The 12605-nt window shown below is 48.5% G+C and overlaps 1 protein-coding gene across 3 annotated transcripts in view; it reads left to right on the top strand.

The window, feature by feature from the left end:
* The window catches only part of LOC144132494 (uncharacterized), a 47198-nt gene continuing 34593 nt past the window's right edge, over positions 1 to 12605 (top strand). Inside the window, exons 1-3 of one of the 3 annotated variants that reach the window (XM_077664950.1) lie at positions 1 to 97; positions 1363 to 1386; positions 4110 to 4265. In XM_077664950.1, coding sequence (XP_077521076.1) covers positions 78 to 97; positions 1363 to 1386; positions 4110 to 4265 — 200 coding nt within the window. In that variant the 5' untranslated portion in view covers positions 1 to 77. Of the gene's footprint in view, positions 98 to 1362; positions 1454 to 4109; positions 4266 to 12605 lie in introns of those variants that run through there. The other 2 variants (XM_077664955.1, XM_077664963.1) reach the window with 2 other exon arrangements.

Here is a 12605-nt window from a genome sequence, read left to right as displayed (position 1 = left end):
CCGTGCACTGTGCTGGCTCGGCGCTGACGTCCGCTACATTAGTACGTGCGCTTCCTCAGTTAACCTTCAGTTCCACGATGGCCTACGTACGATTCAGGTCAGTCATCTGCTGCCGGCATCTGTGAACGCGTCTCGGTCAGGGCAGGCCCAGACAAGACATTTTTTCGCAGTTCCCTGTCCGTTCGCGATCACGACGCGCCGTGAAGGGGGGACGCGATCGAAGGCCTTGTCCCCAGAGCGTCTCTCGTCTGACCCTGTGTAGAAGGCAGCGCACTACCGCCGCCTCCGGTTGCTGAAAACGCGCCGAACCACTGCCTTGGAGCGCATGGGTCGCTACCGCTTGTTCGAGGGCGCGTCTCGAGTTCTCAGGTTGCGCCGGGCCAAACGGCGTTGTGTGTCGCGCATCTGCTTCTGCACGTCTCTTCCACGCCAGGCTGCGCCGCGTGGCCCATCGGCGTTCGAACGAACCGGAGGTGTCGCGTTCGCCCCAGAAGGGGACGTGTGGTCGTGCGCTGTCTGGGGGACATTCGCAAAGGGAAGCTTGCAGCATGTCGGTAACCTGTTGGTAGGCATAGAACGGCAGTCACGATCGTGCCGTGGTGAGGCGACCCTGCACAATGGAAGCATCTTCCGGCCATGACTAGCCCTGTTCAGCTTTAGCTGTGCCTCTGGTGGATTAATTTGCTGTACTTGGATTTTTGTGACTTGTGCAGAATTATTTCACAGCAGAAGGAACTAGTGAGCACTGAAAGTCAGTTGTGCATGTGTATGATACGGGGCACGTGCCGTCAGGCATTTTCTGCACATGGTTGACGGTAATATTCAGGGTTGTAAATCATTCTAAAGCTGAAACTGCATTATGCATTCTGGTGTTTTTGTGTTAAATTTCGCCATTTACCCGCTGCAGTGGCTCAGTGGTTTTGGTGCTTGACTGCAGGTCCCTAGGCTGCGGGCTAAATCCTGTCTGTGGTGACTGTATTTCAATGGAGGCGAAATACAAAAACACACATTAAAGAACCCCAGGTGGTCTAAATTAATCTGGAGTTCTCTGTTACGGTGTCCCATAGCCAATGTGTTGCTTCAGGACAAACCCCACAATTAACAATTTGCTTTTCATCATTTCATTTATGTCTTGTGTGCAGGTCTTTCAAGAGTCTAGTTTTAAGGTTTTTTAGACATCTACTATTTGAGTGGATCATTGTGCTTCACTGTTTTCTTCAGACATTTGTTGAGTTTGGTTTTGCAAAGGCAAAATCAGTGCCTATTGAGTCAATGCATGTGGAATTCTTGTGAAGGCCATTTAAGTATTCTACTATTTTGGAGATGAAAAGTGATATTCATTAAGAAATTTCCTTCCCACAGGTGGTCACAGGAACTGCAAAGTAGGTTAGTTATAGAAAAATATAGACTTGGAGTTATCAAAGACGTAAGTAAACAAAGGACAGATGCTGAAGTAAGTGCTATATCAATTGAATGTAGTTTAGAAAAACTCACTCAGATTTCCACTGCTGCACAATGCACAAACCGAGGTGGCCGACTGATGGCAGGCAGTACGGCACACTGTATTTCAGGAGCATGTGTTTTTCTTCTGGCAAAGCTACCAAAACTCGCCGTGTTTACATCTCACAGAAGGCTGCCACAATGGCACAGTGGTTATATCACTCGACTGCTGACCCGAAAGATGCGGGTTCGATCCCGACCGCAATGGTCGGATTTTGATCGAGGCGACTTTCTGGATGCCCGTGTGCCGTGCAATGTCAGTGCACATTAAAGAACCCCAGGTGGTCCAAATTTCCTGAGCCCTTCAATATGGCGTCCCTCATAGACCGAGTCGCTTTGGCATTAAACCCCCATAAACCAGATATCTGACAGTGTGCAGAACTGTCATTTTGTCTCTAGTATAAGAACTATTGAACAAGTTAATGGGGTTTATTTCATCTTTGCTTCAAATTTTTATATCCTGTGTATTTTTGTGTTTGGCGAGTATGGTGGCTGCTTACAATGGCCATTGATTCCAGTGGCCATTTGCAAAGGCCCATTGGGTCTTATCAAATTGAATGGTAATTAAAAATTGCCATGTGGTTCGATGGCTATTAGCTTAATGAGTCTGTCTGTGTGACAGGGGTATAACACAATCATCTTAGGCCATATGGCATTGGCTGGAAAATTCTAAATGCTTTCTAAAGATGCGTTACTCTAGTTAATAGCATTCTGTCTTGCATCATTCATGCATACTCACTTGGATTTATTTATATATCTATTTATTTATTACCTCAAGGGCCCTGGGTATGGGGTATTAGATGAGGGATGTCCATGACAGATTACATGATGATGGCCTCGATCTTTTTCTTGAATTCGATGGGGTTGGTAAGGTGTATGGCTTACGTTGGCAGATCATTCCAATCACGATGCGATTTGACAAAAGAAGATGGGAAATGAGATGTGGTTCTTGCAGGGTACACATTCTTGTGGTCAGTGCGGCTGGAGAGACGATATGCTGATGATAGGATTGATGCTCCTAAAAATGAATGATAAAATTTATGGAAGAGGCATAATTGAGATATTTTTATTCTCAAGATTAGATAAGGAGGCTCTGAATTTTAAGAAGGCACACTAATATAATGTGAGTATTCACAGTAAAAGTAGCAGATAGCATGATTTGTATTTTTTCAAGGGGTAGTGAGAGGCTTGACTAAAGAGGATACCATACTGCTGAAGCGAATTCTAATTTAGGTAGGACAAAAATTTGTTAAGCTAATAATTGAGTGGAAGGGGTAGCAAAATGAAGATTGCGACATAGAAAGCCAAGAGTGAGGTTTGTGTCATTAATGATGTCCGTGATGTGTGAAGACCATTTTAGGGTATATGTGAAAGTAATGCCCAAATACTTACAGGTAACGGAAGGCACTTCAGGGCCGAAAAGGATGCATTTAGTGGGAATGCGAGGTTACCTGCAATGAAAAGAACTTATACATGTTTTAGCAATATTAAGGAACCTTAACCAGTGTTTGCACCAAGTTTTGATTCGGGTTAGAACTTGTTGAAGGGTGTCGGCGTCAGAGCAAATCAAGCTGTAAATTATGCAACCGTCAGCAAATAATCAGATAATAAAGGTAACAGAGGGAAGATCGTTAATGTAAATGAGAAAAAACAAGGGTCTGAGCACTGTGCCTTGAGGAACACCTGGAGTAACCGGAGAATGACGGGATGACGATTTGTTGGAGTACACGAATTGGTCTCTGTTAGTCAAAAAATTCTGAAGCCACTCCATTACCAAATAATTAAGGTTTAGATGCAAGAGTTTTATTAATAGTCTTTTGTGCGGTACTTCATCGAAAGATTTTTAAAGTTAAGGAACAGTGTGGCAACAGGAATTTTTAAGTGAAGTTGCGAGCTAAGGTCATTTATAAAAAGGACTAGTTTGGAGTCACAGGAAAGGCCTGTAAAAAATCAGGTTGGTTGGGTGAAGAACGTTCACGGAGACTAGAAATTTGATGATGTGAGAGTAAATAACATGTTCCATTAGTTTTGAACAAATGCTTATGAGATAAATAATTTCAACCAGCAACCCAAATAAATTGGTTATGGCACTTGGCTGCTGACCCAAAAGATGTGGGTTCAATCCCGGCCGCAGCGATCGGATTTCGATGGAGGCGAAATTCTAGAGGCCCCGTGTACTGTGCGATGCCAGTGCACATTAAAGAATCCCATGTGGTCGAAATTTCCAGACCTTCACTATGACGTCCCTCATAGCCTGAGTCGCTTTGGGACGTTAAGCCCCTATAAACGATGAACTGCATTGGTTTGGTTTTACGGGGTTTAACAATCCAAAGCAGCCACCACCATGCTGGCTCAGTGGTTATGATGCTGAGTTGCTGACCCAAAAGATGTGGGTTCGATCCTGGCATCGGTGGTTGCACTTCGATGGAGGTGAAATTCTAGATGCCCCGTGTGCTTTGCAGTTCCAGTGCGCATTAAAGAACCTCAGGTGGTCAAAAATTGTCTGGAGCCCTCCAGGCATGTAGTCACATTTTGGTGGAGACTTTTGGGTGGTGCTCAATATGGAGAAGATAGATGGTTGAGGTTAATCTTGTGAACCCTGCTTGCAGTTCAGGTCTGATGAATCGCCCCAGAGCTGCTGCCCCAGGCATTGGGCCGCGTTTTGGCCAGGGAGGCGCCATCTATGGACCGTTGCTCCGCCGCCCTCATCCTCATCCAGTGGAAGACGTTCTTGGTGAACTGTGGCCACTGATAAATGACTTCTGGTATGTGGTATTTTGTGTGGCCAACTATGTCCCATGCTTAACTAAAGGGACAAGGCTGGCCTTAGCTGCTTAACTCAAACATGGTGAACATCTGTTGACTTACTTCTGAGCTCATATCTCGGGCTTACTTATATGCAGTGCCTGAAATAGTCTGGAGGGGCTGTAATGGCTTGATAGCCATGCTCTGGAACCATTGCATACAGTCTGTATCATGCAGTGCGTGCGTTGCCTTTGCAGGGGTGGTGGGCCTGCTTTTAAGTGCTTTTGTGGAAGGTAGTTGAGAGAAAACGAATGTCAACCAATATTTTTAACTTTACCCAACGTTTCGGGACCAACTCTGCCCCTTCATCAGGGGTGACTAAAGAGTGCCAGCAGCAGCGGGTTGCTGCCTTCTCTCTCCCTTTGTTAGCACGTGGCGCAGCCCACTAACGTACGCGGAGGGGACCGTTCCTGGAGTCCTATTCATCGCCACCTTTGTGAGCCGGATGTGCCACGACTCCCCATGTCGCCTCTTGAACAGGTTTGGCTCCACGGCCAAGACGCTCACCTCCTCGGAGCTTATCCAGTGTTCGGCGAGGGGGTAGGATTCTGAATTCATTAGACGAACATCATTTTTGTGTTGCCTGATTCTTTGGTGGAGGTTTTTGTTTTGCTGATGTATGAAGCCAGGCACTTTGAGCACAGGATTCTGAAAGGGCACCTGGTTGTTTTTCTCGGGGAAAGCGGTCTTTCGGTCGGGGTAAGAGACTGCTTATTGTCGAGGCTTGTTTGTGAGCTACGTAGATTCCATGTTTTCTGAGAATGCATTCAAGTGCCTCGCTGGTTCCCCTCGCATATGGAAGTACAATGGGTGCGCGTTTCGTTGTTTCATTGTTGGCTGATCCTCTTGTCCTCTGAGCTTGACGGTGACCCACGCATTGAATAAAGCCACGTGTGTAGCCACTCTTCTGTAGGTCGCCGAAAGCGGCGGCTTCTGCTTTTTTCTCCACTTCGGAGGAGCAGATTGGCTTAGCTCTTCTCAGGAGAGAGGAGACAACAGATCCCTTATAGCTAGTACGGTGGTTGGAATTGAAATTTAGGTAGTGGCTGGTATGGGTTGGCTTCCTATAGGCACTGAACTTTAGATCTGCCCCTTTTCTTCTTATCAAGATGTCCAGGAATAACAATTTGTTGTTCACTTCTCGTTCTATTGTGAACTGAATAGAAGGCTCGACTGAGTTGAGGTGTGCAAGGAAATTTTCGACCTGCGATGTCTTCAGAATGCAGAAACAGTCATCAATGTAAGGAATGAAAACTTTTGGTTTTTCTTGCAACGACATCAGTGCTTCGTCTTCAATGGCCTTCATTGTCAGGTTGACAGCAGTCACCGAGCTCGCGGCGCCTATGGCAGTGCCGCTGGTGTGCTTGTAAAATTCTCCTTTGAAGGAAAAAGCTGTGGTGCTTAGGAAAAACTCCAAAAGCCGGCAGAGTTCTTCTGGGTTCAGGCTCGTCCTAGTACCTAGGTCAACGTCCGCTTCGAGGGCTTGCTTCGCTGTGGAAACGGCAAAGGGCACAGGAACGTTGGTAAAGAGCGAGACCACGTCGAATGAAACTATACAGTCGGCTTTCAGTTGTACGTGGGAAAGACGTTCGACGAAGTGGCTGGAGTTGCGCACATGCGTTGATGAGATGCCTGTCAGGGGCGATAGGACTCGGTGGAGATAAGCCGAGAGTGCCTTAAGCGTTAAGGTCGTGAAGTCGACGATGGCGCGCAGCGGAACGCCAGGTTTATGAATTTTTGGCAGTCCGTAAAAGGCCAGTGGCTGAGCCTTTCCAGCAGATCAAGCGTAAGTAGAGGTGTTTTGATTCCGGGTGGTGCTTGAAGGTAGATGCTAAAAGTTTGTTCATTCTGGTCTGAAGTTGGATCCTTTCTTAATTTTTTATAAGCTGTGCCGTCGAGGGGTGTTTTGACTTTTTCTCGTAATCCTGTCGGTCCAGCACCATTGTAGCACTTCCTTTGTCTGCCGGGAAGATGACAATGTTTTGGTCACTGCAAAGGTCTCGGAGAGCTGACATTTCTCCTTTCGAGAGGTTCTGCGGGTGGCGGCCGGGAATCTTGAACAGAACTCCCATAGCTTTTAGCCGAACTTTTAGCCGATAGCCATGCCAAACGGCATGGCATCGATTCGTACAGGGAACAGACACCACATCTGCGTCAGCCTTTGTCATCCTCCTTTTATTGCTTCCCTCAGTGTGTCTACGGTGGCATTCCCAAAGTGGGGCCTCAGATTAGCTTTCATTAGGCCCCACGCATTTTCAATGGGGTTCATGTTGGTTCCCTTTGGAGGCCATGGCAGCTTCCACACGCCACACATATCGAGAACAGCACTCAGGCCTCTGATGAGAATCGATGGACCCTTTTTCTGGCAGTCTTACATCGACATCATTGAGAGCATGTTCCTTCCATATGGCGTGCTGGCAGCTTTGAAAAATGAACAAACACTACAAAGATTCGCGGCATTACTCCCTTCTCAAAGAAGATCAACCCGATGCATTAAAACAAATGAGGCAACTAGCAACTAATAAAATGGACCGTGTGAAAATAAACACTGAGTGCGGACGCACAGTGTCCTTTAGCGCACATAATAGGGCTTTAAACAGACGATATGGACAACTTCTGGTCGTACGTGGTGTCGCTGGGATGCAGTCATTGTGTCAGGGATGACTCATAATCCAGTTCGCCTACCCAATAAATAACCTTGTACGGGCCGAAATAGCGGCGCAAAAGCTTTTCACTCAATCCACGGCGGCGAATGGGCGTCCAAACCCAGACTTGGTCTCCTGGCTTGTATTCCACGTTTCATCTTCGTAGCTTGTAGCGTCTGGCATCTGTCCGCTGCTCGTCTTCGATCCGTAATCGGGCAAGTCTTCGAGCTTCATCTGTGCATTGAAGGTATGCAGTGACGTCGACGGTCTCTTCTCCGGTAACGTTGGGCAGCAAGGCGTCTAGTGTGGTCGTGGCCTCCCTGCCATGGACGAACCTAAAAGGTGTCATCTGGGTGGTCTCCTGCACTGTGGTGTTGTAGGCGGAGACGTAAGGCAGGTTGGCGTCCCAGGTCGTGTGTTCGGCATCGACATACATGTCGAGCATATCGGCGATGGTTTTGTTCAGGCGCTCGCTCGGTCATTCCGTTGGCCTGCGGACAGTGCGCAGTTGTCCTTCGGTCTCTGGTTTGGCTGTAACGCAGGGTGGCTTACGTCAGCTCCACCACGAAGGCTGTTCCTCTGTCCGTGATAAGCACATCGAGGGTGCCGTGTCGCAGAAAAATGCACTCCTCGAAAAATTTGGTGACTTCTGCTGCTGTTCCGTTCGTAGGGCTTTTGCCTCGGCGTAGCGGCTCATGTAGTCTGTTGCTATGATGGCCCACTTATTGCCAAACGTTGACTTTGGGAAAGGTCCAATTAAGTCCTTGCCAGTCTGCTGAAAGAGCCTTGAGGGGGGTTCAATGGGGTTCAGAAATCCTGCTGGTTGGGTGGGAGGTGTCTTTCGTCGCTGACAATCTCGGCAGGTTTTCACATAATGTGCGGCATCAGCAGACAGTCGGGGCCAGTAATACTTGTCCTGAATGCAGCAGAGAGTGCGAGAAAACTCGAGATGTCCATTTGTCGGCTCGTTGTGTGAAGCTTGAAGAACTGCAAGCAGGTGCAAGGAGGTAGGCTCTTTTGTTCGCTGCGAAGTTCTTCACGAGGACATCATTCTGTACACAGAAGGAAGACAGTCCTCGCTTGAAAGAGGCGGGGGGAAGAAACCTTGCCTTCCAAGTACTCGATGAGGCATTTTAGGTCGGGGTCTGAGTATTGCTGCTATGCAAAAGAGCTGAGGCTGATGGGTCCCAGGAAGGCATCCTCATCGTCGTCTGGCAGCGGTGCATCTACAGGGGCTTGTGAGAGGCAATCGGCGTCAGAGTGCTTGCATCCGGACATGTAAACGACGGTGACATCAAACTCTTGGAGGTGCAGACTCCATCGAGCAAGGTGGCCAGAGGGGTCCTTCAAATTGGCAAGCAAGCACAGTGCGTGGTGATCGCTGACCACCTTGAACGGTCATCTGTACAGGTAGGTGTGGAATTTCGACGCTGCCCAAATGATGGCATGGCACTCCTTCTCAGTTGTCAAATAGTTAGCCTCGGCCTTGGGAAGGATACGGCTAGCATATGCGATGACTTTCTCCAGCCCATCGCTTTTTTGAACAAGGACGGCGCCTAGGCCCACGCTGCATCGGTATGAACTTCAGTATCAGCGTTTTCATCAGAATGCGCGAGGATCGGTGGGGACTGTTAACAACGCTGAAGTTCTTTGAAGGCTTCTGCTTGTGGCACTTCCCATTTAAATGGCACGTCTGCCTTCATCAGTTGGGTCAGGGGCTCAGCGATGCGTGAAACGTTTTTCACAAATCGTCAGTAATATGCGTACAGTCCGAGAAATCTGCGCACTGCTTTCTTATCGGCCGGCGGTGAAAACTGTTCAATAGCAGCTGTTTTCTGCAGGTCTCGAGGTACTCCCTCTTTGGCAACGATGTGGCCTAGAAGCAGCAAGCTCTTCATAGGCAAAGTGGCACTTCTCTGATTTCAAGGCTAGGCCAGACTACTTGATGGTGTCTAGTACTGTTCGAAGCCTTTTTGAGTTGCTCTTCAAAGATCGTGCCGATGACAACTACGTCATCTAAATATACCAGACAAATTTGACACTTTAGGCCTGCAAGCATTGTATCCATTACTCGCTGAAAAGTCGCTGGTGTGGAATACAGACCAAATGACATCTTGAACTCCTAGAGGCCATCCGGAGTGATGAATGCAGTCTTCTCTCAAGCTTTTTCATCGACCTGGATTTGCCAGTAACCGCTCTTGAGGTCCATCGAAGAGAAATACTTGGCGTTGCAGAGCCCGTCCAGTGTGTCGTCGACGCGGGGGAGGGGATGGACGTCCTTTGTTATGTTGTTCAAGCGGCGATAATCAACGCAGAATCGAAGTGTGCCATCTTTCTTTCTCACTAGAACAACCGGTGCCGCCCATGGGCTGTTTGAAGGCTGCATGACATCGCCGCAAAGCATTTCTGCCACTTGGTTCCAGGTGGCTTGTCGTTCTCACGGCGACACACGGTAGGGGCTTTGATGGAGAAGTGCGATGCTTGGCAATTGACGTTTGTCGGATTTTTGGTGATGATGAAAAACACTCGCTGTAGCTTCGAAGCAGATTGCGGATCTGGTCTTGTCTGTTCGGGGGCAGGGCTTGGTTGACGTCGAAAGTGGGCGAGTTCTCTTGGTCAGGCGAATCTTCTGCGGAGAGGGCGAAGGAGTCTCATACGTCGTATATTTCGTCAAAGAAAGCAATCGTAGTTGCTCTTTTAATGTGCCGGTATTCTTCGTTGAAGTTAGTCAGCAGTACTTCGGCCTAGCCATTGCGGAAATGTGCGATGCCTCTTGCGATGCTGATTCCTCGGTCTAGAAGCAACTGCATGTTCCCCTTGATGATGGCTTCAGCGTTAGTGGCTTTCGTGGCACCTACGGTCACGATAACGCTTGAACGGGGTGGGACGCTTACTTCTTCCTCCAGGACACTCTGGGGAGCGTGATTTTCCAGAGTTCTCATCGAAGGGATAGCCTTTTCTGTCGAAAGCGTGATCAGCTTGGATCTCAGGTCGACCATCGCCTGATGCTCATAAAGGAAGTCCATGCCCAAGATGGGAACATTGCCTTAGCACAACGAAGGTCGCAGAATAGGTATGTCCTTTGACAGTCACTCGCACTGTGTATCGTGCTGATGGTAAAATGAGGTGACCCCCTGCTGTGCAAATTTGTGGGCCATTTCAAACTGTCATTACTTTCCTCAGCTGCACAGCGAATGTTCTGTTAATCACCGAGTAATTGGCTCCTGTGTTGACTAGAATGGTAAATTTCCAGCCGTCAATAACTTATTCTAAGTCGAATGTCCTGGCTCTTGCATTGCATGTCATCGTGGGCATCAGGTCACGGCTCTTTCGGATATGGGAATCTTGGGTAGAATGTGTCGTCGAAGCTTTTCTCGGTATCAGCGTCATTTTGAAGGCGGTTCACGTTGTGGTCGAGGTTGTCATTGTATGCGGCATCGGCGTGCCCGGGACGGTGTCTTCATGTGGCATGGTTCTTGGAGGATCTTCGGTGTTTCACTCGAGAGCAACCTCACCTCCAGAAGTTGCTGTCTATAGTTCCCCCTACTTGGGCTAGGAGTCCTTCCTCGTACCGCGGCTGCATAGCAGCGGCGTGTCGACGCAAAACATGAGGCTGACGGCGATGGTGAGCGTGAAAGGCGGTTCGTCGAGTACTCCTCTCGATGCAGGTACTCATCGATTTGCTGTGGATGTTGGCTGGAGTGTGGTCATGGTGCATCAGCAGAAAATTCACGAAGACAGATACGTCGGTACGGGCAGTGACGAATACGGCCGGCCTCACCACAATGGAAGCACAACGGTCGGTTGTCGGAAGTCCTCCAGGCATCACATTTCCTGAGGCTTAAGCATCGTCCGTAAGCTGGGCGTACTGCAGCGGCGTAGGTCATGGCCTTGGGTTCTGTGGCCGCTGGGGTTTCAAGTGTCTGTTGCGCTTGTTCCCGCACCACATCCATCAGAATGGCTGCTTGTGGCTGTGCAGAAGATGGCAGCAGTCGTCGTAGCTCCTCGCGGACGATTTTATGGATAACTTCCCGCAATTTATCGCTGGTGGTGGTGGTCGTGTCTGGATGGATTGCACAGACAGAGAGAGGGGTTGTACTGCTGAGTCCGGGCGTCAGGGGTCTTCTCTATTGTGTAGGCGTCATGCATGAATTCATCGACTGTTTTTGGCGGCTGGCGGACAAGGCTGCCAGAGAGTTGTTCTTTTACGCTGCGCATTAAAAACTGATCTCTCTTTTTCTTGGTCTCTCGTGGTCGGCGCGGTGAAAGAGGCGCTTCATCTCTTTGATGCAATCGCGGACAAACTCATTCGGAAGCTAGATCCTGGACTCGAGGAGTCGTTCGGCTCTTTCTGTTCTCACAACACTGGTGAGCACCTTCAAAGGTCTTTTCTTGAACAGCTCCTATGTTGTTAGGGACAACTCTTTGTTTTCATACCTTGTACGTATTGATGCTCATAAAGGAAGGCCATGCCCAAGATCACTTCATGGGAACATTGCCTTAGCACAACGAAGGTCGCAGGATAGGTATGTCCTCGCCTAGGGATCCATTGAAATTTGGCGACACCCGCGGCTGTTGCAATATCATCAGCATCGACATCTTTGGCGAGGTTGCGGTGCTCGTAGCAGAGTCTTTTCGCTGTCTGGTGCAGTCCAGCATGGTTTCGAACTGAGGCTGCTCTCCCTGGAGACATCGGCTGGCTCTGTGAGCTGGTGGCTCATCCTCTGGTGCGAAGCGCAGAGGGCTGGCGTCATGACTTGAAGGGGGTGTCCGGTACATGGAAGGCTACCCAGCGCCTCCACCAAATGTCATGAAGTGGTGACTGCAGTCCAGAGAGCAGAAAGGCTAAACAAAACTCTTTATTTGGGCTGACTTGCACCCACAATGGACTGAATCACATGGCGGCGGCATAGCAACAAGCGTGCTCGGCAGCCGTCGAACAGAATGCCCGCCGCTCTTGGCCGTGCTCAATTTAAACCTGATAGCGAACTTTCGAGATCGCCGCCATGGTGGCCGAGTGGTTATGCTTGGCAGCTCATCCGAAAGACGCGGGTTCGATCCCAGCCGCAGCATTGGAATTTCGATGAAGGTGAAATTCTAAAGGCCCGTGTGCTGTGCGTTGTCAGTGCAGATTAAAGAACTCCAGGTGGTCGAAATTTCCGGAGTCCTTTGCTACGGCATCCGTCATAGCCTGAATCTCTTTAGGACACTAAATTCTCATAAACCAAACCATTAACGAACTTTCGAGATAAAGCGTGCAAAGCTACTAGAACATTCTGGAACAATGTAGAATCAGCTTGCCTGGGTGCGATCAATCGAGATAAATCTAGTCGCATCTTGCTTCGCAAACAAAGCAATAAAGCAGCGTACCAGCAGCTGTGAAGAATGAACAAACAAACAGTGCAAAGATTCACAGCATTATACAATGTTAGCTAAGACAATAAATTCATTAGTGCAGAATAGAACTTTCAGAGTTTATACAATGTTAGCCAAAACTTTGAGTTTTTTTTGTCTAATAGATACAATTTCATCAGGGAGATTGTTGTATTCTTCAGAAGTATGGGGAACAAATGAGAATAAGAAACTTTTGCATAAGGGGATTGCAGTTCTGTGGGGATGACAAGTGCAATGTGATATGTAAAGGACCTATGAAAG

This window comes from Amblyomma americanum, chromosome 1 (assembly GCF_052857255.1).
Source record: "Amblyomma americanum isolate KBUSLIRL-KWMA chromosome 1, ASM5285725v1, whole genome shotgun sequence".
Lineage (NCBI taxonomy): Eukaryota > Metazoa > Arthropoda > Arachnida > Ixodida > Ixodidae > Amblyomma > Amblyomma americanum.
Note: the sequence above shows the minus strand (reverse complement) of the source record. Positions and strands in the feature narration are given on the sequence as shown.